This window comes from Somniosus microcephalus, chromosome 8, assembly GCF_052327205.1.
Source record: "Somniosus microcephalus isolate GS21.2 chromosome 8, FLI_Smic_1.0, whole genome shotgun sequence".
Classification (NCBI taxonomy): Eukaryota; Metazoa; Chordata; class Chondrichthyes; order Squaliformes; family Somniosidae; genus Somniosus; species Somniosus microcephalus.
The window spans coordinates 36,024,173-36,050,320 of NC_140994.1; the positions used below are offsets into that span (position 1 = coordinate 36,024,173).

The following is a 26,148-nucleotide window of genomic DNA, read 5'->3' on the forward strand; positions in this document are numbered from 1 at the left end:
TTTTTGTGCTGTCGACTGAAAATTTTCAATTGAGAGTTGGTCTTATCATGAATTAATGAATGCTGTTTAGTTAACTGGAAGCTTAGATTTCATGAAACTATGTACATGGTTACAATGAGTATACCAGTGTGATTTATGGTAGAAGATGGGGCAAAGTGCTTGGTTGTACTTCATGTATGAATCCACTTTGGGTCCTATAGAATATTTCTTATGTCCATTAGGAAATTATCAGTAGAAAAGCAAGTATGAACCAACAGCGGCAGTTTAAGAACCTGCACTGTACTCTTTCATCTACAAAAAGAAAATACTGCAGATGCTGGAAATCTGAAATAAAAATAGAAAATGCTGGAGAAACTCAGCAGGTCAGGCAGCATCTGTGAAGAGAGAAACAGAGTTAACATTTCAGGTTTCATCTGCTTTGCTTGTAAAGATGCATTTTTTTATTGCAGTCATCCACGTTCACCTGCAAATTGTATCAAATAATGGACTAGTTAGTTATCTTTAATATTAGCTAAGATACTCCTTATGTTTTCTGTTGATTCCATTCATTTTAACTGTACAGTTTATTAGAGAAACACACAGAAATATTGCCAATTATTTTTACAAAGTATATATATTGTATTTCTATGAAATCAGGATGCTGCTTGCTAGGTTGAGATCTCTTCTCTAAATCACATTCAATTAAAAAAAAGACTATACCACTTCCATGACACTCTGTGCATCCACCACTGCTGGGACAGGTAGCATTTCAGTGCTGTATGGGTGGCGAGAGATGATTTAGTGGCAACGTTATCAGGGAGAGATGGGTGTGAGTTCTGAGATGGTTACAGAGTTGGAGGCGAATATGACCACTTTATAAAAAGTATACTGGTGAGGAGACATCTCTCACTGCAAAAAGGATACGTCATCAATGCACTATAGACCTGCTCTGCTAATGCCTGGCCTGTAGTACGTGAGCGCATTGAGGACTTAATCCTTTTCCATTGTAGTTGGAGAACCTCAACAAGGAGAGGCCACTGATGAGCCAATGCTGCAAAGTTCAAATAGACTTGAGATCATTCCATTATACGGATCAGCTCTTGGTCATCCCATCACTCTCAAATCAGGTTCCTATTTCTCTAAACTAATTTCTCAACAAAAAAACTTCTCATTGAAAATAATAAATTAAAAAAAATCCTGAAGTATCTGGTAGGGTAAGAGTTAAATTCATATCCCTGTTGATGCTGTTATATTCTTCCAATGCAATTGACATGTGTTGTTAGGCACTGAATCTCCATCAGTAAGCACAAGCTGGTGAGCCAAATGGATAAAGTTCTGTCCCAAAGAAACACTTACACTATATGTTATAAAACATTCATTGTGGTGCATTCTTCATTTTAATGTACACCAATGACTGGATTTTACAATGCCTATGCTCTAATCGGATGGAGCTTTTACTGATTTGAAACTTTCTGTCAGTTAAAAGCCTGTAAGCCACAGTTTCTGGGGTTATCTTTTTGTCTGTTCCCAGTACTGCCAGCCAAAACATAAATATAATGGGCCGTATATTCCGATCCCTACGGGTGTGTACGGGCTGTGAAAACACCCGTAGGGACATCGGAAATGCCGGTTTCAGGCATGCGAACCGCATGCGCTGAAAACTGGGATTTCCGATCTGCCAAGAATGCTCTTGACAGATCCTCCAGCTGCCCTGGAGAAGGGCCTCTGCAGGCGGATAGTTCCGCTTTCTGGAGAACCTCCGCCCACAGAAAACCCTTAGAAATCTTACGCCTGGTAAGGCCTGCTTTTACTAGCCTAAGAGTTGAAAAAAAGTAATTAAAAAAAAATGTTTTCACTCATTTATAATTTTAAAATACTGTACTTTTTTTTTAAAAGGTAAGTTTATTTTTAGCCCTGTAAAAAAAAAAAAAAACTTTTTTCAAAAAATTAAATTTTTGTTTAAAATATTTAATTTATTGTAATTTTAACTAATTTTAAAAACATGATGGTTTTTTAAAAATTTATTTAATGTTTTACTGTCTTTTTGGGGTGATCTCCATTCATATATTTGACACGTCTGTCAAAAGTATGAAGGGAGATTCCCCTGGGATACGTGGGCCCTGCGCATTTAGAGTTTGGAGAGGCCCAGGAGTGGAAGTGTACGCACCTCGGGACCCCTCCGGTAAGTTCATAGATTTTTTTCCGATAGGAGGCATCCGCTCGCAGGAAGCCCCCTATCGGAAATTACGGGCCAATTATTTATCAGCATATTTTTAACATGGGTAACCCGCTAGCTCCAATGGTAGAGTGCTCCAGTTAGATTTCACTGAGCTCTATTCCCTCAAGAGATTAGTTTCAATACACCTTGTTGGGCTCCTTAAAATAGTCACTTCACAACAGCAGAAAGCGGCACTCTTGTGATCTTTACCTCTCATTAGCTGTATGAGCTTGTGGCCTCCCCCTGCATTCTCTGTTGACCTTCAGATTCTTCCTCCAAACACTGCACTAAAGTGGCAACACCAGGGATCTAAAAACTGGGATAAACGAAAATCCACACTTTCTTAAACAAAAAAGTTCCTTGCCCTCAATACCTGTAAAGGTGGGGTAAAATTGCCGACATTGGCAAAAATGGTTGGGGAGAAAAGGAGCAACAAAAATTGTGAGATGTGTGAGAAGTATTCTTGTATAAAGTAAAAGATGTTAAATCCAATTTACCGGTTTCTTCTCTATTAAACATTTATTTTTTATTTTTTAAGTGCCACGTTAATAAATGTCTTTAATAGGTGCTGCTTGTTTTGAGTTCTTCTGTTGAACTGTTCTGAAGTGAGGCGGTATGGTACGTCTTTTACCTCATCCCAAGCAACACCACGGGTGTAGGAGGAACTGTAATGCAGACAGAATTTTCCTACAATCCACTTTCAATCAGGAAAAAAACAGAATGACCTTTTCAAGATGACAGTTTGTTTTCTGAAAATTGCAGCTTACAGGATGTGGGGCAGTTGTATTTTTTTTAAATAGCTACATCATGTGTACTATCAGGGAAAAAATCTTTTAGAAGAGTAATGTAAAAGCATAAAACTTAGGAGTTTAAGGCTGCCAGATCCTATTTGCTGATCTAGATATGTTGATATGCCACCATTTAAAAATTGGCCCCTATTTTGCGATCCCTACGGGTGGCTACGAGCTGTGTAGGGGACATCGGAAATGCCGGTTTCAGGCATGTGCATGCGCTGAAAACCAGCATCTCCGATCTGTCAAGAATGCTCTTGACCGATCGGACGCCTGCCCTGGAGAAGGGATTCTGTGGGTGGATAGTTCCGCTTTCTGCAGAACCTTCCGCCCGCAGAAAACCCTTAGAAATCGGTAAAAGCAGACGTAAGGCCTGCTTTTACCAGCATAAGAGTTGAAGAGTACAAAAATATATATTTATAATTTTAAAATACTTTTTAAAAAAGGTAAGTTTATTTTTAGCCCCATAAAAAACTTTAATTATTTTTTCAAAAAATTAAATTTTTGTTTAAAAGATTTAATTTAATGTAATTTTAACTCGTTTTAAAAACGTGATGGTTTTAGTGTCTTGCATGCATCCCTGGGATACGTGGGCCCTGCGCATTTCGACTGTGGAGAGGCCCAGGAGTGGAAGTGTCCGCATCTTGGGAGCCCTCGGGTAAGTTCGTAGACTTTTTTCCAATTGGAGGCGTCCACACACAGGAAGCCTCCTATCGGAAATTACCGGCCAAATTATAATCCTCCCTTGAGTGAACATAAGAACATAAGAAATAGGAGCAGGAGTAGGCCATTCAGCCCTTCGAGCCTGCTCCGCCATTCAATGAGATCATGGCTGATCTTCTGCCTCAACTCCATTCACCGGCCCTATCGCCATATCTCTTGATGCCCTTACTAGTCAGAAATCTATCAACTTCTGTTTTGAATATACCCAATGACTGAGCCTCCACAGCCCTCTGGGGTAGAGAATTCCAAAGATTCACCACCCTCTGAAGAAATTTCTTCTCATCTCAGTCCTGAATGGCCTACCCTTTATCTTGAGGCTGTGGCCCCTGGTTCTAGACTCCCCAGCTAAGGGAAACATTCTCCCAGCATTCATCCTAACAAGCTCTGTAATAATTTTGTATGCTTCAATGAGATCCCCTCTCATTCTTCTGAATTCAAGAGAATACAGGCCTAGTTTATTCAATCTCTTCTCATACGACAGTCCCACCATCCCAGGAATCAATCTCGTGAACCTTCGTTGCACTCCCTTTATGGCAAGTATATCCTTCCTTGGGTAAGGAGACCAAAATTGTACACAGTACTCCAGGTGTGGTCTCACCAAGGCACTATATAATTGGAGTAAGACTTTTTTACTCCTGTACTCAAATCCTCTTGTAATGAAGGCCAGCATACCATTTGCCTTCCTAATGGCTTGCTGCACCTGCACATTCACTTTCAGTGACTCATGTACAAGGACACCCAGGTCCCTTTGAGCATCTGCATTCCCCAATCTTTCACCATTTAGGAAATACTCTGCCTTTCTGTTTTTTTCTACCAAAGTGGATAACTTCACATTTATCCACATTATATTCCATCTGCCATGTTCTCGCCCACTCACTGAGCCTGTCGAGATCCCCTTGAAGCCTCTTCGCAACTGACACTGCCACCTAGCTTTGTGTCATCAGCAAATTTGGAAATGTTACATTTAGTCCCCTCATCCAAATCATTGACATAGATTGTGAATAGCTGGGGCCCAAGCACCAATCCTTGTGGTACCCCACTAGTCACAGCCTGCCATCCTGAAAAAGACCCGTTTATCCCTACTCTTTGTTTTCTGTCTGTTAACTAATCCCGCCCAAAAATGGTCATATTTTAGAATTTAAGCAGTCCTTTTTCTGTGTGAAACTATGAATCAAATATTTCATGGAAAAGCACTTTGGGAAAACTATTGTATAAAGGATTTTATTTTAAATCAACATCACATGGATTTTTAAAAAAATTGTTGCAATATATATGGCAGACTTTTAACAAAATCTGCATTTGTCATCTGTGAGCTGCAGCTTTAGTAAAATGGAGTGTATTGATCGGGATAGTATCCAAAGAAGATTAAAAAAGGCCTTGAATCCTTATACAAACATCAATGTGGCCCTTTAGTACAAACCTGTTCCATTTTTAATGAAAGGTCTGCACCTACTCCTTTAATCTCCTATCATGCTGGGTGAACTGCCTGTCTGCTCAGATGTGAACAGGCATCAGGGTGACCTAAAACAGCAAAAATGTATTTTAATAACTGGGAAAATGTAAATTTGAAAATATTGACAGTTTGCGGTTCGTAATTGGAGTCGATAGCCTTGTATGGAAGTGTTTGATTTTATACAAGGGATGACGCTCACTCTTTAAGCATTTTGATCGAATATTCTCATAACTCACTCTCCTAAGGAATCATTTTCTTTTAATTTTTGTTCCAGTTTTTTCACTTCTTTGTATCCAGTCTAACATGTGAAGTGAATACTTTTCAGGTTCACTTGTTTAACTGTGTTTAATTCAGTGGGTGCAGTTAAAACTGCAATCACCAGGACTAGTGACTGGACCTGGCACCTCTGATGTCTTGGCCAACATTGCTTATTCAACCAGTGCCCTGAAAAAAACAGATTAACTGATCATTCATCTTATTGTTGGTTGGAGAATGTTACCAGTACAGAAATGGCTACTGCATTTGCTACATAACGATATCAATGCACTTCAGGAAGTAATTCATTTTGTCTCAAGCTTCGAGATATTTTGCTGTCAAAGATATGATGGACCAGGTTTTACTTGTAACCCCTTCACGGTTCTCTAGATATATGTGAGATGTGGTCTCTGTTGTAGACAGTATTCTATAGTCCAGTAAGGAGATCACTACTACAATGGCTTAATTCTAATGATCTTACTTTATAGTTTTAACGTCAGACAGTATAAGAAGATTACGGGTCAATGACCTAAATTAGACATTTGCATACATTGGAATGAATCTAGACATAATAAACATACATTCTCCATTTATATGGATTCAAAGGAGAATATTTCCCTGTGTCCAAATTCGAGTGCACTCTTTCGTTGGCGCGCTTAAGTTGGAGCTCATGGTATGTATAATGTCTGTAAGACTTACGACTCCGAACCCCTTCGTTGAATTCTCTTCACGATCACTGAATCCCACTTTGAGTTCTGGATGCAGAGCTCCTAATATGAAGGGCGGCGGCCGAGTTTGGAAGCCCGGGACGGGATGCGGCAGCCATTTGCCTCCTGAGCCCTCTTTTCAGAGCTCCTGCCCTCTTTTCTTCCAGTCGCTCCTTTCTTCCCGCTCTTTTAAACTGCCGGGCTCCACCCCTTCCTCCTGGGGTTTCTGCCTGGAGACTGCAACAGTTGATACTTAGATTTTTCTTTATCAGGTGGTGATCCACTGACCTGACGACATTGAAGTATTTAATTTCCTACGGCTGAATGTGTGAAAATGCATCCAGAACCAAGGCAATCAATCACTTCAGTCATTCACGCTTACATCACGGTCCTGGCCACGGCCGTTGAATGCGGGATTGGCCGTTTCGTTTCGAGCCGTTTGAAAACGAGTTCCAATCCGCTCTCGCGCCGCTTCCACCACAACAACAAACACTCAATCTCGAATGAATTCTCCGTCCCAGTTACTGTAGCGTGTGTTGGTTCACGTTTAGTTTGAAAAGTGCTGTTATCGGTTTGTGTCCGTTTGTTCTCCCCTCTCGCGACCCCTCCAGACATTTTGAACAAAAACCGCCCCCGGCGGCTCGCGGAGATTTCGGAACCCCCACTCCGGCCCGCGCGCGCAGCTGTACCCCCACATGGGCAACTCCAACCCAGGGATCCACAACAATGACAATACAGTGTCCAAGCCAAAGACCGACAACCATACCCAGCGTACACAACATTTCCAGTGGGTATTACATACTGAAAAAAAATATCACAGTGAGGCTAACAATTATTTATGCGCAAATTGGACAGCAACTTCAGGCGAGCGCAGACGCACAGTTAAACACAAAAATCCGGAAGTTGCTGTCCGAGATGCGCCGCTCCTCTGTAAACTGTTTGAAAACGACACCTCGCCGTCTGGCTCCCCATTCAAATGTATTGAACGGTGTGAAGTTCCTGTACTTGCATCGAAGATACAGACTGAACTTGCTGCAGAAAGTTGGGGCTTGACCATTTCAATCTAAGTGCCCTTTTTAACCGTGTAAAATGTCTTAATTACTGCCAAACAATCTCTCTGGCACTGAAAATTAATTTTTCAAGTGTGGAGTCTCATTCCTTCAGATTTTATCTGTTGAAGATTTTTCTAAAAAGTACTTTTACTTTTTCTTTCTGTCTCTTTTATCTCTCTCTCTCAATCCAATCTTTCCCCCTCTATTTTGCTTTCTATACCTGATTTGACAATGAATTCAATATTCTAGCTTACTTCCTGGACCAGACTCTCTGTTACTCATTAACAATACTTCAATCTGATTGGTTAAGGAGACACACAGTTGCTTGCCCTGTTCACACAGCTTACGAGCTTACCTGCACATGATTGGACCCCCGCGATGTCTAATTTGCACCCCCCCCCCACCATATCAGATTCGCCCTGCAACCCCCCCCCCTCAATGTCCAATCTCCCTCCCCCATGATGTCAGACTTAGCTGGCATCCGCTCCCCGGCTGCATTCTCGCCCGGCCGGCAGCCAGCTTGTCAATCAGTCGGGCGGGAAATCTGCTGAAGAATTTAAATGACGTCCTGCGGTTAATTTCTGCATGATGTCCGGGAAACCCGTACGTCCGGGTTTCCTGCCCCTCCACCCCTGGTTCTCTTCCCGGCCCTGAGTAAATATCAGGGTCACAGTGTCTGGCAAGGATGAAGTGTGTTCAACCAATCACCCATTGCAAATCACCCTGGAAGAGCTAGTCTCACACCAGGAAGGGAAGGCATTGGCTATTGTGTAAAGGCAGCTGGTGATGAGCCTCACCAAATAAAGGCAAGCTGTTTAAAGTTAAAATGAACTCTGGCCACTGGCTTCTCCACCATTCAGATGTTAATGATTGGAAATAACTGACTACCTTGTTAGGTGTTTTTGATCATTAAAAATCACACTTGTGGCGGGATGTCGGTGAATGCTCTGTGCATGCATTGTGTACAATAAATGGAGCTTGCCTTCAGTGCAGTATAAATGGGGCATTAATATATTTCCCCGCCTTCTCTCTCGTATCCTCTTTCTTTTTTTGCTGTCGTTTCTCCTTTTCTGCTTTTTCTTTCACTCCATTTTTTTCTCATTTTATTTGCTTTTCCCTGCCACCTTTTAATTCTCCCCCTTGTTTCTGCTTATGGGCGTGAGTGCTACTATCACAGTTTTCTATTGCTTTCCATTGCTGTCCAGCTAGGGCAAGCCTGTAGTTTCAGTCGGGAATTTTCACTGGTGGTTAGAAATTCTGGGGCAGTCGCAGTGGCCAAAGCATTTGTTCGCTTTCTGTCATGCTCCAGCCAAAGAAAACAAAAATATTGTGATGGTGGGATTTACAGAGCAGTACACACAGGAGAGTGCGAGCTCAAGTATGAGGCTCTTGAAAGACTTGCATTGCTAAGCGCTTTACAGCCAATGAAGTACTTTTGAAGTGTAGTCGCTTTTGTAATGTAGGAAACGCAGCAGCCAATTTGCGCACAGCAAGGTCGCACAATAATGACCAGATTATCTGTTTTTAGTGATGTTGATTGAGGGATAGATATTGGCCAGGACACTGGGGATAACTCCCCTGCTCCTCTTCGAAATAGTGCCATGGGATCTTTTATGTCCACCTGAGAGAACAGACGGGGCCTTGGTTTAACATCTCATCCGAAAGGTGGCACCTCAAACAGTGCGGCACTCCCTCAGTCAGCCTAGCTTTATGTGCTTAAGTCCCTGGAGTGGGACTTGAACCCACGACCTTCTGACTCAGAGGCGAGGGTGCTACCAACTGAGCCACAGCTGACACTTCTTGCGAAAGGTCAGAGAGTTGGTTTGCCTGTTCCTGAAGATCTGTCAGGTGTCACAGAGATCTGGCATTTTTCACTATTTTGGAGGTATTTCTACAATCTAACCTAAGTTATCCAAACATCTCACTAATTATTTTTTAAATGTACAAGTTATATGGTATTTCAGTATGATTTTATCCTTCAATTTTGAATTTTGTGTAGTAAACACAAAAAAAGCATGAAATGTACAGAGTTAACTGCAGAAATCACTCACAAAACAATTAAGCAGAGATTTTGCAGCCAATATCTCCAAACATACTGTCAGCATTGGTTCACAGCAGCCTGTGATCCCACTGACAATCATTTTTCAAATTTGGCAATCGTAGCTGTATGCTTGAGTAGCTCTGACAGAACATTTTCCTCCCAATACATAGATTTCTTGTTGTGATGGGATTACAGAAACTCTGTTTTCCATCAAGTTTATCCTTCCTCTGGATGTATGCGCACAACTAAGATTAAATATAAATGTCACCTCCAGTCTTTGCATTAGTCAAATAAAGGATTAGTTGAAACTACTTAATAACCTAAGAAATAGGAGCAGGAGTAGTCCATTTGGGCCTTCAATAAGGTCATAGCTGATCTACCTCAACTCCGCTTCCCTGCACTATCCCCATATCCCTTGATTCTCTTGGTATCCAAAACTCTCTCGATCTCTGTCTTGGATATACGCAACGTCTGAGCCTCCACAGCCCTCTGGGGTAGAGAATTCCAAAGATTCACAACCCTTTGAGTGAAAACATTTCTCCTCATCTCAGTCTTAAATGGCCAACCCCTTATTCTGAGACTGTGACCCCTGGTTCTAGACTCCCCAGCCAGGGGAAACATCCTCCCAGCATCTACCCTGTCAAGCCCTGTAAGAATTTTATATGTTTCAATAAGATCACCTCTCATTCTTCTAAACTCTAGGGAATATAGGCCTATTCTACTCAAAATCTCCTTATAGGACACCCCTCTCATCCCAGGAATCAATCTAGAGAACCTTTGTTGCACTCCCTCTATGGCAAGTATATCCTTCCTTGGGTAAGGAGACCAAAACTGCACACAATACTCCAGGTGTGGTCTCACCAGGGCCCTGTATAATTGCAGTAAGACTTCTTTACTCTTATACTCCAATCCCTTTGTAATAAAGGCCAACATACCATTTGCTTTCCTAATTGTTTGCTCTACCTGCATGCCAGCTTTCTGTGATTCATGTACAAGGGCACCCAGGTACCTTGAACACCAACATTTCCCAGTCTCACACCTTTTAAAAAAATATTCTGCTTTTCTATTTTTTCTACCAAAGTGGATAACTTCACATTTCTCCGTTATATTCCATCTACTTAAACCTGGATTAACAGTTTGTGCATCTTCAGTGTAAGCACCCATAATTAGAAAATCCCAGTTTGAAGGTATAATTTCATAACCGACTTATATAACTCAAGTCATGAAAAATAATTCATTAGTGTTGAACGGGGATGCAGTGAATTGAAAAGCTGAGTATGGGTCACTGTGGAGCAAACTTTCTGTCCCTCCTTTAACAGCATCTGCTCACTTGAACTGTGGTTGGTACTTTATTCCATTTCAGTGAGTGGTTGTGAGACAAGTATGTAAATCAATTAATAAGGATGGTTGGAACAGTTTCATCAAACTGATTATATAATAATTAGTTTTCTTTATAGATCTTAAGTGTCTAATCGTCTGCATTCAAAGAGGCTTCTTTAAGGCCTAACTCTGCCTCCCTCTACCCTGATCTGCTCTAATATGGACCATACATATGCCAGTGATGTGAGTGGGGTGTTTGCATTCCATTCACCACAGCATGAAGCGGGAGCTGAGCACTCTGCGTTTTCCAGATGCTTGCTGATTTTAGTCCCTAACAAATCCTTAGCAGCTTGTGACCACTGACAATCACGGCAAGCCAGTAGATACTATTGATCAGTGCAGTGGCTGCTTACAAGCCTGTGTCTTAAAGGAACATCAGGCCATGAGGGCACCTGCCATGCATAATATTGCATTCACTCCCTATGGGACAGCTGCACCTAGCGGGAGTTGGTACAAGGGTGATGTGAATGCCACTCAATATACAGTATCACGACGCATAAAGATTCCTATGGAATCTGGAAAAATCCAGTTATAAATGCTTTACATTTCATACCAGAAGGTGCCATTTTGTTCCCTGCTGCTTGTGCTTTTATGAAGGAAGGGATTAACAGATTCTCTTTATTTTAATGTGGGTGAATCAGGTATTCCCAATTTAAAAAATTGTAGTTTATTTAAAACAAACAGATAAGAAATTAGATAAAATGAAAAACATTTATCTAACGCTTTTAAAATGTCACATGGCATTTCACAGAGGTGTAAGGAAAAATGAACACCGAGCCAAGGAAGCCGAGAGTAAGAGGGATGCCCACAATCTTGGTCAAAGCAGGGGATTTTAAGGACATACTTAAAGGAGGAGAGGGAGGTGAGGAGGCGGCAGAGTTTAGGGAAGGAATTGTAGAGTGCGGAGTCTAGGCAGCTGTAGAAAACAAATGTCACTAGTGGGGTGAAAGGAGGGAGGGATGCACAAGAGGCCAGAGTCAGAGGAACGGAGAGTTGGAGGAGGTTAGAGAGATGGGGAGAGGCAAGGCCAAGGAAGAATTTAAACACAAGGATGAAAATTTGAAATTTGAGGTGTTGGGAATCCAGGAGCCAATGTAGGCCAGTGAGGACAGGGCTGATGGGCAAGCCTCCCTTGGTGCGAGATGTAATACAAGCAGCGGAGGGTGGAGAATAGAGGCTGGCTAGCAGAACATTGGAGTAATTGAGTTTGGAGGTGACAAAGAAATGGATGAGGATTTCAGAGCTGGGTGGCATGTGGAAGCTGACCCAGTGTCTGTGATGATATCATCACGGGGCAGCAAGGAGAGAAGGAAAGCCAAGGATAGGTTTTTGGGGGACTCCCAAGGTGACAGTATGGGGATGGGAGGAGAAGCCATTGCTAGAGATATGTTTGGCTAGTTAAGAGTGGAAGCAAGTTAGGGCAATACTGTGATATGAACAATGAAAAGGTAGCGTTGGTATGGTCAACTGTGTCCAAAGCTAGGGGAAGCTGAGGAGGGATAGTGTACCACTGTCACGGTTACAGCGAATGTTATTCCTGACCTTAGTGTCGATTTGGTGCTGTGGGAGGGATGGAAACCTGATTGGAGAGATTTAAATATGGAGTTACATGAAAGATGGGCATGGATCTAGAGGCAACTTGTTCAAGAACCATGTAGATCAAAGGGGAAAAAACTGGAAATCCACAATAAAAGAATAAAATGTTGAAATACACAACAGGTCCATCAACATTTAGTAACAGGAAAGACTGGTTAGAGTTACTGACTCTTTACCTGTCATTCTCCACATCCTTGCCCCTTTGCTTTGTTCAATCAAAACAATGGACTAACTTATCTTCCAGTTTCTAATTCTGACAAAGGGTCTGTATTGAAAATAAAGGGGCAAAAATCCATGGAAACCCTCCCAGATTTTGAGAGATCAGTAGTTGGGCATCCCATTCACATGGCACGGATGAGTACAAACGCCACTTCGGGTGCATCTCTGGTGTCTGTCTGCCCATGGCAGCTGGAACCTCCAATGCCCATCTGCCCTTGTTGGGGGGTTGCCCAACCTTCTCACCCCCTCCCCTTCCCTCCATCCCCCTACTCAGCCACAACCCCGGCCATGTCCCTCTCAACCCAGTGTGTAAGGGGAGGAATACAAAATTATTTTTAAAAGTAACATCCCCTTTCTTCCTTGGCCTATACGCCACCAATGCGGCCTACATTTCTCTCTCGGGACACCTCCCCTTTCTCAATGTACTGGACCCCAGAGTCTGAGGAACGGGAACTCCTGGTGGAGGGAGTCCCCACCTCCAGCTCTACTCCCTTACTGTCATTTGCCTTCTAAAGGACTGGTGGAGGATCTGCTATTAATAAGGCAAATATGAATTTCTGAAAATGGCGAAGACTCTACTCAACTGCTATTTTTTTGGGGGTTCTGCTGGTCTCGCATGAGGAGTTTCAGCCCCAGAGTTTCATCCTGTGAGACGTGAGTGCCAGAAAGTTTTGATCCGGAATTATAGGCTATCTTTGAAAGCGATAAATATTCTTAAGTGATCAGCCACACAGACAACAGTATCAAATCTGGTATGTCAAATAGCGTTAGCCAAGGTGGGGAGTCAATCATCTGTGAATTGACTAGTTTGGTGATTCTGAAATCTTCATTCCAATATGCAGTACGATAGTTACCAGAGCCACCAAAACCCAGGATGGGTGATGGTTTCCAATTGGTTTCCCATCAAACTGACCTCAGCATAGCTAGCGCAAACCAGAGGCAGAGCGAGACCAGATTCTGACAACAGGATTCAGTATAACCGAGCTGTAAATTTTGATTGGGTCAAAATATGATTTTAATGTTGTATTAATAATGTGTTAGCTTCTGAAAGCATGTTAAAGTCGTGCAAACGATAGATACAAAAGCTCATTTCAAGTTTCCCAACAGCAATTGGCATCGTGCTGAGAGTACTTGTACTGCCTGTGCATAGAGTTTGGCATTTCATATTCATCTCATTATAAGGTCGCTGTCCTTGAAGTAAATCTTAAAGATCCTGAGACAGCACTTCGCTTATGAACAGAATGTGAAACTCATCAGTGAACACTTTCTCTGGCTGCTATTTTGATGGTATTTAAAATAAAAGGGTTAATGATTCTGTTGAAATACTGGACAAAGGAATTTGATGCAAAATCATTGAGCATTTGTACAATAATGTTGCACAATGTAATTTCTAGGCTTTATTCTTAAAGACTGAACATTGCCATTAGGAGCCTCTTCTAGGAATCAGTTACAAATAATGATATTTTTCTATATACGGTTGTTAGCTCTCCCGAAGAAAAAGCTCACCATTTTTGCCTCACTTTTCTCTTCCAATTCTGAACTCAATGATCTTAGTAAAGTACCTCCTCCATTGCTCAATTCTGTTCAATCATTGTGACCTACATCAAGTGCCAGGCCTGTCAGATCCGTCACACTCTGCGCTAAACTAAATCCTGATGGTGTCTCTTCCATCATCCTCAAGATGTGCATCTTTGAACTACTCTTTCTCCCACACGACCTTTCCTTCCCTTTGAAAATTTGCTCGTGTTCCACCTAACCCTGAGGAAAGTGATCTTATTGTTCTAACTGCTGCATTATTACTTTACATTGGCACTTTCTAAAGTTGTTGAAGTTGTTAAATTTTAAATTATCTCCCGCCTTGAACATATTTCTAATGCTATGCGTCTCTGGAACTCTTCAATGGTGACAAATGTGGCTACCTTCTGCATAGCAAGGTTTCACACCCACCAGTGCAATGAACGACGGGTTAATCTGTATTGGTGTTGGTTGAGAGAGGAGTGTTGGTCAGGACAGTAAGGGAACTTCCTGCTCTTTTTCTTTGTGGGGTGAGTCTTCTGATGATTATAGGATTTAAGTAACTGCTCACCCTGAGAGTTCGGAGACTCTTTGTTGTTTCGTCACATTTTGTTCGGTGTTGCAAACTGCTGCTCTTCCTCATTTATCCTCCGTGTTCACAGAGTAGACCTGAACGAACTGATTCCCTCCTTCAGTAATGGAACTATTAAAATGTGCCTCACTGCTCAACAGTGGCTGATCAATGGGCTTTCCTCTAGAAAGGTCAGGGCTGGTGTGTGTTAAACTGAGTGCAATTTTTCATGTGAATAATGAGGAACAAATTATATTGACTGAATATTGTTACACCAGCTGGTTTGCCAAACCAAGTTTCCTTTTCCTTTCCTCCTTTTGCGGAACTAGCGAAAGATGAATGTGCATGCAGGGGATGGAAACAATGCAACAATTGTATAATTCGATCATTAATTCTCGACGCATAAGGCTTGCAAGTCACATAAAAGAGTAACACAGTAAAGCTAACACTGTAAAATTGCTCTCTTCTCTCAGACAAGCACAACCAAAGCAATATGATGCCAGGGGAAGTTTGACAGCTAGTGCAGCTCACCTTGCCAGTGATGCTTGTAATCACACGTCCGCGACAAGGCTATCATCACAGCACAATACAGAGGGAGGATTGCAGCACACAGTCTCCAGCTTTTTCCTTGACCAATGTCCGTGAAGCAGTGCAACTTTCCAGCTAAATAGAAGGTGGTAAAACCCAGACCTGAAAAAGCAACTGGAACAAGGAAGATTTTAAAAAAAATGATAACAGGTTTTATATAATTCATCTCTGCTTTTGGATCATGCAGGTTAGACATACGGAGCAATTAAAATGAAAATCACTTCTACTTTAAAACTTCATTTATGTGCCTGGTGTATGTTCCCTTATTTTTCTCTCTTTCAGACAAGGCTGGGCCAGGAGGACAAGTCTTAACTGGATTTCACCACTGAAGGAAAATCTATTTTAAACATCCCCGACAACAAGAAGAACTTTAATAGAAAAGAGAATTTTTGATGATGGCTAAACCACATTAAAATGCAAGTTGAGAACAGGAATATGGAGGAATATTTTTAACAGGCATTACTCAGACAAAAGGCAGCTTGTAACCAAGGACAAATCTGGGGTTGCTGTGGTACCAGTGGAACCGACCAGCACTGTCTTAAGATAAAGACCCTCATTAACCGCAACAAGTGACACGCATGATGAAGTAACCCCACTAAACATTGAACCAACCATGAATAACAAGGGGAATAGCCATGCTTGAATGAGCCAGTCATTGAGGTGTACACGTGAGAGCCACGAGAGAAGTTTTGAACAAAAAATATAAGAATTGACACACTGCCTAGTTTTTTACTGCAGTCGGCCAGATTAAATGTATCCTGGTGTAGCGAAAAGAGGCCTAAAGATTTCAACAGACTTAATGGCACAGTTTTAAAGAGTGTGCAGGGACAGAGGGACCTGGGAGTTAATGTGCATAGGTCCCTGAAGGTGGCGGAACATGTTGAGAGAGTGGTTAGCAAAGCATATGGGACCTTGGGCTTCATAAATAGAGGTATTGAGTACAAAAGTAGAGAAGTTATGCTGAACCTTTATAAAGCGCTAGTTAGGCCACAGCTGGAGTATTGCATCCAGTTCTGGTCACCTCACTTTAGGAAGGATGTGAAGGCACTTGAGAGGGTGCAGAGAAGATTTACCAGAATGGTTCTGGGGATGGGGAATCTTAGCTACAAGGACAGTTTGGAGAAGCTGGATTTGTTTTCATTAGAGCAAAGGAGGTTGCGGGGTGATTTGATAGAGGTGTACAAGATTATGATGGGTTTGGATAGGCTAGACGGGGAAAGGCTGTTCCCACTAGTTGATGGTACAAGGACTAGGGGTCACAGATTTAAGGTATTGGACAAGAGATACAGGGGGGACATGAGGAAAAACTTTTTTATGCAGCGAGTGGTGAGGACCTGGAACTCGCTGCCGACGGAAGTGGTGGAAGCGGAGACACTCAATGTTTTCAAGGGGAGACTGGATAGACACTTGAGGGAAATAAACTTGCAGGGCTATGGGGATAGAACGGGGGAATGGGACTGACTGTATTGCTCTACAGAGAGCCGGCATGGACTCGATGGGCCAAATGGCCACCTTCTGTGCCGTTATGACTCTATGGCCGCGATTTTATTAATGGGTTGGGTGCGGGTCAGGTGGTTTCCGGCTTCCAGTCCCACTCCAAGCTGCATCCGGCCCACAGACATGATTTTGCCTTGATTGACCTTGTTATGCCTGCCCTGCGGGCTTGCCAGCCAATGAACAGGAAGCGGGTCAGATTACGTCATTTGATGACACGTCATCTGCTGGTTTCCTTAAAGGGACCACGCACAATTTTATTTTGACAGTTGACTTCTCAGTGTTTGACAGCATTGAGGTGCTGCAAACTCTGACAATCACTGCACAAAGGTGACCTCTTACACCCAGGCTCTCCAATGACTCCCTCCATAGGCTGGAATAGATGGCAGTTGCAGGTGAGGTGGCAGAAGCGATCTGTCACTGGTGAGAGAGGCTCTCTCAATGAGGTGGCACTAGACATGAATTTAAAGACTTGTAACCTAAAGAAAAGTGTAAATGTATTTTAAAAAAGCAGTTCCCAACATTTTCTTTCCTCTGAGACGCACCATGTGCAACATTGGATCCTTCACACTACTTCTGCGGCTGTCATCAATCCAGAAACATTACAGCAGACTCGCAGCACGCCACACTTGCCTGGCGTGGTGTCCGGATGTTGGGAAACCCGAGCCAGAAGCAGCAAAATTCCAAAACAGGCTGTCAACTACTGGAAACTACCTGTTAATAGGCAGGTAATTGCCTTTAATCCTCTTCCCACCGACAGGTGTCGGGTCCATTCACAAATCGGGGGCCCGAGACTTGGGGAAAGTTGTTTGAAGGCAGGTTGACGGTGGGATCGCAACCCGCCGTCGATCAAAACGATTTTAACCTTTGACCCGCCTCCAAACCCACCCTCTGAGCGCTGGCAAAATCACGGCCTATGACTCTACGACTTCAAGTGATCGTCAGTTTGGCCACCGGGCACTTGAAGACTCCGGGACAGGTTAAGTTGGGTTCTTATTTAATCCGTGTGTTAGTGGCTAAATAAAAGATCACTGTGAGAGATAGTGTATCTGTGGTTTTCTGCTAAAGGTGGCTTCAGGTCTATGAACCCCACTCTAACACCTGATGTGAGAGGTTTGAAAGTCATCAATAATTCCTACACCATCAATGCTGCTCCACAGTCAGCCTGGAGAAAGTGTGACGAGGGTGGGGGCAGTTGGCTCTCAATTTTTCCTCCTATGATTGAATACCTTATTTCTGCACGGCGCCACATACAGTGGAAAAGGTCAAGAACTGACTAAACTCTCCTAATATTGTTGCGATTTTAGTGATGCACACAAGTGTATCTGAATGCCCCATTATAACCGTGCTGTGAAGGCCTTCTCAGAAGATGTTCCTCGAGATTCAGGTGCATTTTTGGAGAGACGCACCTCGTTCAGATGTGTAGCATTGCCCCAAGGTGTATCAATGGTTACAGTGGCGCATTCCTTGACCACAGGGATGGACAGGCAATCAGCCCCAGATACCTGCCTATGCTGGGCACTGGCTGAACACTATGACGAGCACAAGTACAGCTCAGGTTGACTTCTGTCCTTGGAATTTAATTCCCTCACTTTGGGGAAACACTTCACCACTTATCTTTATCACTTCCCTCTAGTGATTTGACAGATCAGGAATTCAGCATTGAATTAACCACAAATATGAGCCATCCCCTAGTGAAACATAGAAGATAGGAGCAGGAGTAGGCCATTCGGCCCCTCGAGCCTGCTCCGCCATTCAATGAGATCATGGCTGATCATCCAAATTCAGTACCCTGTCCCTGCCTTCTCCCCATAAGAACTATATCTAACTCCTTCTTGAATATATTTAATGAATTGGCCTCAACTGCCTTCTGTGGTAGAGAATTCCACAGGTTCACCACTCTCTGGGTGAAGAAATTCCTCCTCATCTCAGTCCTAAATGGCCTACCCCTTATCCTTGGACTGTGACCCCTGGTTCTGGACTCCCCCGCCATCGGGAACAGCCTTCATGCGTCTAGTCTGTCTAGTCCTGTTAGAATTTTATAAGTTTCAATTAGATCCCCTCTCATTCTTCTAAACTCCAGCGAGTATAAGCCCAATTGACCCAATCTCTCCTCATACGTCATTCCTGCCATCCCAGGTATCAGTCTGGTGAATCTTCGCTGCACTCCCGCCATGGCAAGAACATCCTTCCTCAGATAAGGCAACCAAAACGGCACACAATACTCAAGGTGTGGTCTCACCAAGGCCCTGTGCAACTGCAGCAAGACATCCTTGTTCCTGTACTCGAACCCTCTCACTACGAAGGCCAACATACCATTTGCCTTCTTAACCGCCTGCTGCACCTGCATGCTTACCTTCAGCAACTGGTGCACAAGGACACCCAGGTCTCATTGCACTTCCCCTTCACCCAATCTATTGCCGTTCAGATAATAATCTGCCTTTCTGTTTTTGCCACCAAAGTGGATAACCTCACATTTATCCACATTGGGCAGATGCATGGCAGATGCAGTATAATCACCTAACCTGTCCAAATCATACTGGAGTTTCTCGGCATCCTCCTCACAGCACACACACCCACCCAGCTTTGTGTCGTCTGCAAACTTGGAAATATTACATCTAGTTCCCTCGTCTAGATCATTAATATATATTGTGAACAGCTGGGGTCCTAGGACCGATCCCTGCGGTACCCCACTAGTCACTGCCTGCCACTCAGAAAAAGACCCGTTTATTCCAACTCTTTGCTTCCTGTCTGCCAACCAGTTCTCTATCCAAGTCAGTACCTTGCCCCCAATCCCATGTGCCTTAATTTTACACGCTAATCTCTTATGTGGGACCTTATTGAAAGCCTTCTGAAAGTCCAAATACACCACATCCACTGGTTCTCCCTTATCTATTCTACCAGTTACATCCTCAAAAAATTCCAGTAGATTAGTCAAGCACGATTTACCTTTTGTAAATCCATGTTGACTTTGTCCGATCCTGTCACTGTTTTCCAAGTGCTCTGCTATTACATCTTTTATAGTGGACGCTAGCATTTTCCCCACTACCGATGTCAGGCTTACCATCTATAATTCCCCATTTTCTCTCTACCACCTTTTTTGAATAGTGGGCTAACATTAGCTACCCTCCAATCCATGGGAACTGTTCCAGAGTCTATAGAACTTTGGAAGAATTTTAGTACTCTGTGCTGCATCATATTAGCGCACCATACTAATCTTACACATTCACAAAGTTCAATGAAAAATAGAGCCTTTAAACACAACTGGCAGTTCTAAGCGAGACCATCTACAAAGGCCTTTAAACTTCAAAAATTGTTTTCCCTATTTTAGGCAGTTCACACAGCATAGTAGCTCTATAACAATGCATTAGAAACTGCAAGCTCATGTTGAGTCACTTTGAACACTTCATTTCATTTTCCTTTCTTCTTTCAGGGATACATCTCCCCTTCTCTTCATAGCTCCAACTGCGGTCAAGACCTGAGTGTGGAGAATCTCCAGTTCAAACCTGCTTGTGGCACACACAAGCAGAATAACCTGCTCTGTTATGAGGACACTGCATTGTAAGTCTATAATGCTTACTAAATTGCAAAAATGCCATTGCACTCTTGTTATAATTTGTTGTTGAACTATAAATAAAGGAAATATTGATTCAAATGAGATACACTAGTTGTATTCCATTTGTTGAAAATATAGCCCCTGCAATTTATTAAAATACTAGCTGGAGTGCCCGGCAGTGCCGAGGGTTTTTTGAGGGCATGTTGTTATGAAAAAAGTAGAAATAATTTTAATATATATAAATGAGTTTGTCTGTCTGTCTGTCTGTGTGGGAAGGAGAGAGAGAGAGGGAAAGAGAGAGGGGGAAGGAGAGAGAGAGAAAGGGAAGGAGAGAGAGAAAGGGGGAAGGGGAGAGAGAGAGAAAGGGGGAAGGAGAGAGAGAGAAAGGGGGAAGGAGAGAGAGAGAAAGGGGGAAGGAGAGAGAGAGAGAGAGAGGGGGAAGGAGAGAGAGGGGAAGGAGAGAGAGGGGGAAGGAGAGAGAGGGGGAAGGAGAGAGAGGGGGAAGGAGAGAGAGGGGGAAGGAGAGAGAGGGGGAAGGAGAGAGAGAGAGGGGGAAGGAGAGAGAGAGGGGAAGGAGAGAGAGAGAGGGGGGGAAGGAGAGAGAGAGAGGGGGAGAGAGAGAGAGAAAGGGGGAAGGGGAGAGAGAGAGAAAGGGGAAGGAGAGAGAGAGAAAGGGGGAAGGAGAGAGAGAAAGGGGGAAGGAGAGAGAGAGAGGGGGAAGGAGAGAGAGGGGGAAGGAGAGAGAGAGAGGGGGAAGGAGAGAGAGGGAAGGAGAGAGAGAGAGGGGGGAAGGAGAGAGAGAGAGGGGGGAAGGAGAGAGAGAGAGGGGAAAGAGAGAGAGAGAGAAAGGGGGAAGGAGAGAGAGAGAGAGAGAGAGAAAGGGGGAAGGAGAGAGAGAGAGAAAGGGGGAAGGAGAGAGAGAAAGGGGGAAGGAGAGAGAGAGAGAGAAAGGGGGAAGGAGAGAGAGAGAGAAAGGGGGAAGGAGAGAGAGAGAGAGAAAGGGGGAAGGAGAGAGAGAGAAAGGGGGAAGGAGAGAGAGAGAGAAAGGGGGAAGGAGAGAGAGAGAGAAAGGGAGAAGGAGAGAGAGAGAGAGAAAGGGGGAAGGAGAGAGAGAGAGAGAAAGGGGAAGGAGAGAGAGAGAGAGAAAGGGGGAAGGAGAGAGAGAGAGAGAAAGGGGGAAGGAGAGAGAGAGAAAGGGGAAGGAGAGAGAGAGAAAGGGGGAAGGAGAGAGAGAGAGAGAAAGGGGGAAGGAGAGAGAGAGAGAAAGGGGGAAGGAGAGAGAGAGAAAGGGGGAAGGAGAGAGAGAGAGAGAAAGGGGGAAGGAGAGAGAGAGAGAGAAAGGGAGAAGGAGAGAGAGAGAGAGAAAGGGGGAAGGAGAGAGAGAGAGAGAGAAAGGGGGAAGGAGAGAGAGAGAGAGAAAGGGGGAAGGAGAGAGAGAGAGAGAAAGGGGAAGGAGAGAGAGAGAGAGAAAGGGGGAAGGAGAGAGAGAGAGAGAAAGGGGGAAGGAGAGAGAGAGAGAGAAAGGGGGAAGGAGAGAGAGAGAAAGGGGGAAGAGAGAGAGAGAAAGGGGGAAGGAGAGAGAGAGAAAGGGGGAAGGAGAGAGAGAGAAAGGGGGAAGGAGAGAGAGAGAAAGGAGGAAGGAGCGAGAGAGAGAAAGGGGGAAGGAGCGAGAGAGAGAAAGGGGGAAGGAGCGAGAGAGAGAGAAAGGGGGAAGGAGCGAGAGAGAGAGAAAGGGGTAAGGAGAGAGAGAGAAAGGGGGAAGGAGAGAGAGAGAGAAAGGGGGAAGGAGAGAGAGAGAAAGGGGGAAGGAGAGAGAGAGAAAGGGGGAAGGAGAGAGAGAGAAAGGGGAAGGAGAGAGAGAGAAAGGGGAAGGAGAGAGAGAGAAAGGGGGAAGGAGAGAGAGAGAGAAAGGGGGAAGGAGAGAGAGAGAGAAAGGGGGAAGGAGAGAGAGAGAAAGGGGGAAGGAGAGAGAGAGAAAGGGGGAAGGAGAGAGAGAGAAAGGGGAAGGAGAGAGAGAGAAAGGGGAAGGAGAGAGAGAGAAAGGGGGAAGGAGAGAGAAAGGGGGAAGGAGAGAGAAAGGGGGAAGGAGAGAAAGGGGGAAGGAGAGAAAGGGGGAAGGAGAGTAAGAGAAAGGGGGAAGGAGAGAGAGAGAGAAAGGGGAAGGAGAGTAAGAGAAAGGGGGAAGGAGAGAGAGAGAGAAAGGGGAAGGAGAGAGAGAGAGAAAGGGGGAAGGAGAGAGAGAGAGAAAGGGGAAGGAGAGAGAGAGAAAGGGGGAAGGAGAGAGGAGAAAGGGGGAAGGAGAGAGAGAGAAAGGGGGAAGGAGAGAGAGAGAGAAAGGGGGAAGGAGAGAGAGAGAGAGAAAGGGGGAAGGAGAGAGAGAAAGGGGGAAGGAGAGAGAGAGAAAGGAGAAGGAGCGAGAGAGAGAAAGGGGAAGGAGCGAGAGAGAGAAAGGGGGAAGGAGCGAGAGAGAGAAAGGGGAAGGAGCGAGAGAGAGAGAAAGGGGGAAGGAGCGAGAGAGAGAGAAAGGGTAAGGAGAGAGAGAGAAAGGGGGAAGGAGAGAGAGAAAGGGGAAGGAGAGAGAGAGAAAGGGGGAAGGAGAGAGAAAGGGGGAAGGAGAGAGAGAGAAAGGGGGAAGGAGAGGAGAGAGAAAGGGGGAAGGAGAGAGAGAGAGAGAAAGGGGGAAGGAGAGAGAGAGAAAGGGGGAAGGAGAGAGAGAGAAAGGAGGAAGGAGCGAGAGAGAGAAAGGGGGAAGGAGCGAGAGAGAGAAAGGGGGAAGGAGCGAGAGAGAGAAAGGGGGAAGGAGCGAGAGAGAGAAAGGGGGAAGGAGCGAGAGAGAGAGAAAGGGGAAGGAGCGAGAGAGAGAGAAAGGGGTAAGGAGAGAGAGAGAAAGGGGGAAGGAGAGAGAGAGAGAAAGGGGAAGGAGAGAGAGAGAAAGGGGGAAGGAGAGAGAGAGAAAGGGGGAAGGAGAGAGAGAGAAAGGGGGAAGGAGAGAGAAAGGGGAAGGAGAGAGAGAGAAAGGGGGAAGGAGAGAGAGAGAAAGGGGGAAGGAGAGAGAGAGAAAGGGGGAAGGAGAGAGAGAAAGGGGGAAGGAGAGAGAGAGAAAGGGGGAAGGAGAGAGAGAGAAAGGGGGAAGGAGAGAGAGAGAAAGGGGGAAGGAGAGAGAGAGAAAGGGGAAGGAGAGAGAAAGGGGGAAGGAAGGAGAGAGAAAGGGGGAAGGAGAGAGAGAGAAAGGGGGAAGGAGAGAGAGAAAGGGGGAAGGAGAGAGAAAGGGGAAGGAGAGAGAGAGAAAGGGGAAGGAGAGAGAGAGAAAGGGGGAAGGAGAGAGAGAGAAAGGGGGAAGGAGAGAGAGAGAAAGGGGGAAGAGAGAGAGAGAAAGGGGGAAGGAGAGAGAGAGAAAGGGGGAAGGAGAGAGAAAGGGGGAAGGAGAGAGAAAGGGGGAAGGAGAGAGAGAAAGGGGAAGGAGAGAGAGAGAGAAAGGGGGAAGGAGAGAGAGAGAGAAAGGGGGAAGGAGAGAGAGAGAGAAAGGGGAAGGAGAGAGAGAGAGAAAGGGGGAAGGAGAGAGAGAAAGGGGGAAGGAGAGAGAGAGAGAAAGGGGAAGGAGAGAGAGAGAAAGGGGGAAGGAGAGAGAGAGAAAGGGGAAGGAGAGAGAGAGAAAGGGGGAAGGAGAGAGAGAGAAAGGGGGAAGGAGAGAGAGAGAGAAAGGGGGAAGGAGAGAGAGAGAGAAAGGGGGAAGGAGAGAGAGAGAGAAAGGGGGAAGGAGAGAGAGAGAGAAAGGGGGAAGGAGAGAGAGAGAGAAAGGGGGAAGGAGAGAGAGAGAGAAGGGGGAAGGAGAGAGAGAGAAAGGGGGAAGGAGAGAGAGAGAGAGAGAAAGGGGGAAGGAGAGAGAGAGAGAGAAAGGGGGAAGGAGAGAGAGAGAGAGAAAGGGGAAGGAGAGAGAGAAGGGGGAGAGAGAGAAGGAGGGGAGGGGGGAAGAGAGAGGGGGTAGAGAGGGGGAAGAGAGAAGAGGGGGGAGAGAGGGGAGGGGGAGAGGAGGGGAGGGGGAGGGGGAGGGGAGGAGGAGGAGGTGAAGAGAGTGGGGGAGGGGGGAAGTGAGAGGGGGGAGGGGGGAGGGGGAAGAGAGGGGAGAGGGGGAGGGGGGAAGAGAGGGAGGGGGGGAAGAGAGGGGAGGGGGAGAGAGGGGGGAAGAGAGGGGGAGGGGGGAGAGAGGGGGAGAGAGGGGGAGGGGGAAGAGAGGGGGAGGGGGAGAGAGGGGGGAGGGGGGGAAGAGGGGGGGAAGTGAGGGGGGGGGGTGAGAGAGGAGGAAGAGAGAGGAGGGGGGGAAGAGGGAGGAGGGGGGGAGAGAGGGGGAGGGGGGAAGAGAGGGGGAGGGGGGAAGAGAGGGAGGGGAGGGGGCAAGAGAGGAAGGGGGAGGGGGAAGAGAGGGAGGGGGGAGGGGCAAGAGAGGGAAGGGGAGGGGAACAGGGAAGGGGGGACGAGGGGGAGGAGGGAAGAGGGGAAGGGAGGGGAGGGGGAGGGGGGGAAGAGAGGGAGGGGGGAGGGGGGAAGAGAGGGAGGGGGAAGAGAGGGAGGGGGAGGGGGGAAGAGAGGGAGGGGTGAGGGGGGGAAGAGGGGGAAGGGGAAGAGGGAGGAGAGAGGGGAAGAGGGAGGAGAGGGGGGAAGAGGGAGGGAGGGGGGGAAGAGAGAGGGGGAAGAGGGAGGAGAGGGGGGAAGGGGGAGGAGAGGGAGGAGAGGGGGGAGAGGGAGGAGAGGGGGGAAGAGGAGGGAGGAAGAGAGGGAGGGGGGAAGAGAGGGAGGGGGGAAGAGAGGGAGGGGGGAGGGGGAAGAGAGGGAGGGGGAGGGGGAAGAGAGGGAGGGGGGAGGGGGGAAGAGGGAGGAGAGAGGGGGAAGAGGGAGGAGAGAGGGGGGAAGAGGAGGAGAGGGGGGAAGAGGGAGGGAGGGGGGGAAGAGAGGAGGGGGGAAGGGGGGAAGAGGGAGGAGAGAGGGGGGGAAGAGGGAGGAAGAGGGGGGAAGAGGAGGGGGGGAAGAGGGAGGAGAGGGGAGGGGGGAAGAGGGAGGAGAGGGGGAGGGGGAGGAGAGAGGGGGAGGGGGAGGAGAGAGGGGGGAAGGGGGGAGGAGAGAGGGAGGAGAGGGGGGAGGGAGGAGGGGGAGGAGGAGGGAGGGGGGGAGGAGAGAGGAGAGAGGGGGGTGGGGGAGGAGAGAGGGGGAGGGGGGGAGAGAGAGGGGGGAGGGGAGAGGAGAGGGGGGAGGAGAGAGGGGGGAGGGGGGGGAGGAGAGAGGGGGGGAGGGGGCAGGAGAGAGGGAGGAGAGGGGGGATGGGAAGTAGGGGGGATGGGAACGAGGGAGGGGGAGGAGAGGGAGGGGTGAGGAGAGGGAGGGGGAGGGGTGAGGGAGAGGGGCGGGGAGGGGTGAGGGAGAGGGGGGCGGGGAGGAGTGAGGGAGAGGGGGGCTGGGAGGAGAGAGGGAGAGGCCTTGGTGACCTGGAGCCCCTGTGCGAGCGACGCCCCTGTGCGAGCGACGCCCCGCTGGCCTGTGCGGTTTTCGGTCGGGCTCTCGGGCCGCGCGGTTGACGCTGAGAGAGGCCCGGGCCCGGTTGCTGGGGTAACCCTCCTCCCTCCCCACCACCCCTCCTGAGGCGGCTACAGGCTGTGAGAGAGGCTCTGGCCCGGTTGCCGGGGAAAACTTTCTTCACCGCCCTCCTAAGCGGCTACAGGCTGTGAGAGAGGCCCGGGCCTGGTTGCCGGGGTAACCCCTCCTCCCCCCCCTCTCCGCCCTCCTGAGCGGCCACAGGCTGAGGAGAGAGGCCCGGGCCCGGTTGCCGGGGAAAACCTTCTTCCCCCCCCACCCCCGCCCCCGCCCTCCTGAGCGGCTACAGGCTGTGAGAGAGGCCTGGGCCCGGTTGCTGGGGGAAACTTTCTTCCCCCCCCCCGCCCTCCTGAGCAGCTACAGGCTGTGAGAGAGGCCTGGGCCCGGTTGCCGGGGTAACCCGCCAAGGTTGCGGCGCCCGGCGGAG

At 46.6% G+C, this 26,148-nt stretch overlaps 1 protein-coding gene across 1 annotated transcript in view; it reads right to left on the reverse strand.

The window, feature by feature from the left end:
* The window catches only part of plpp4 (phospholipid phosphatase 4), a 325,621-nt gene that overhangs the window by 2,020 nt on the left and 297,453 nt on the right, over nt 1-26,148 (reverse strand). The window contains exon 6 of the mRNA XM_085994550.1: nt 15,032-15,202. Coding sequence (XP_085850676.1) covers nt 15,032-15,202 — 171 coding nt within the window. The remainder of the gene's footprint in view (nt 1-15,031; nt 15,203-26,148) is intronic.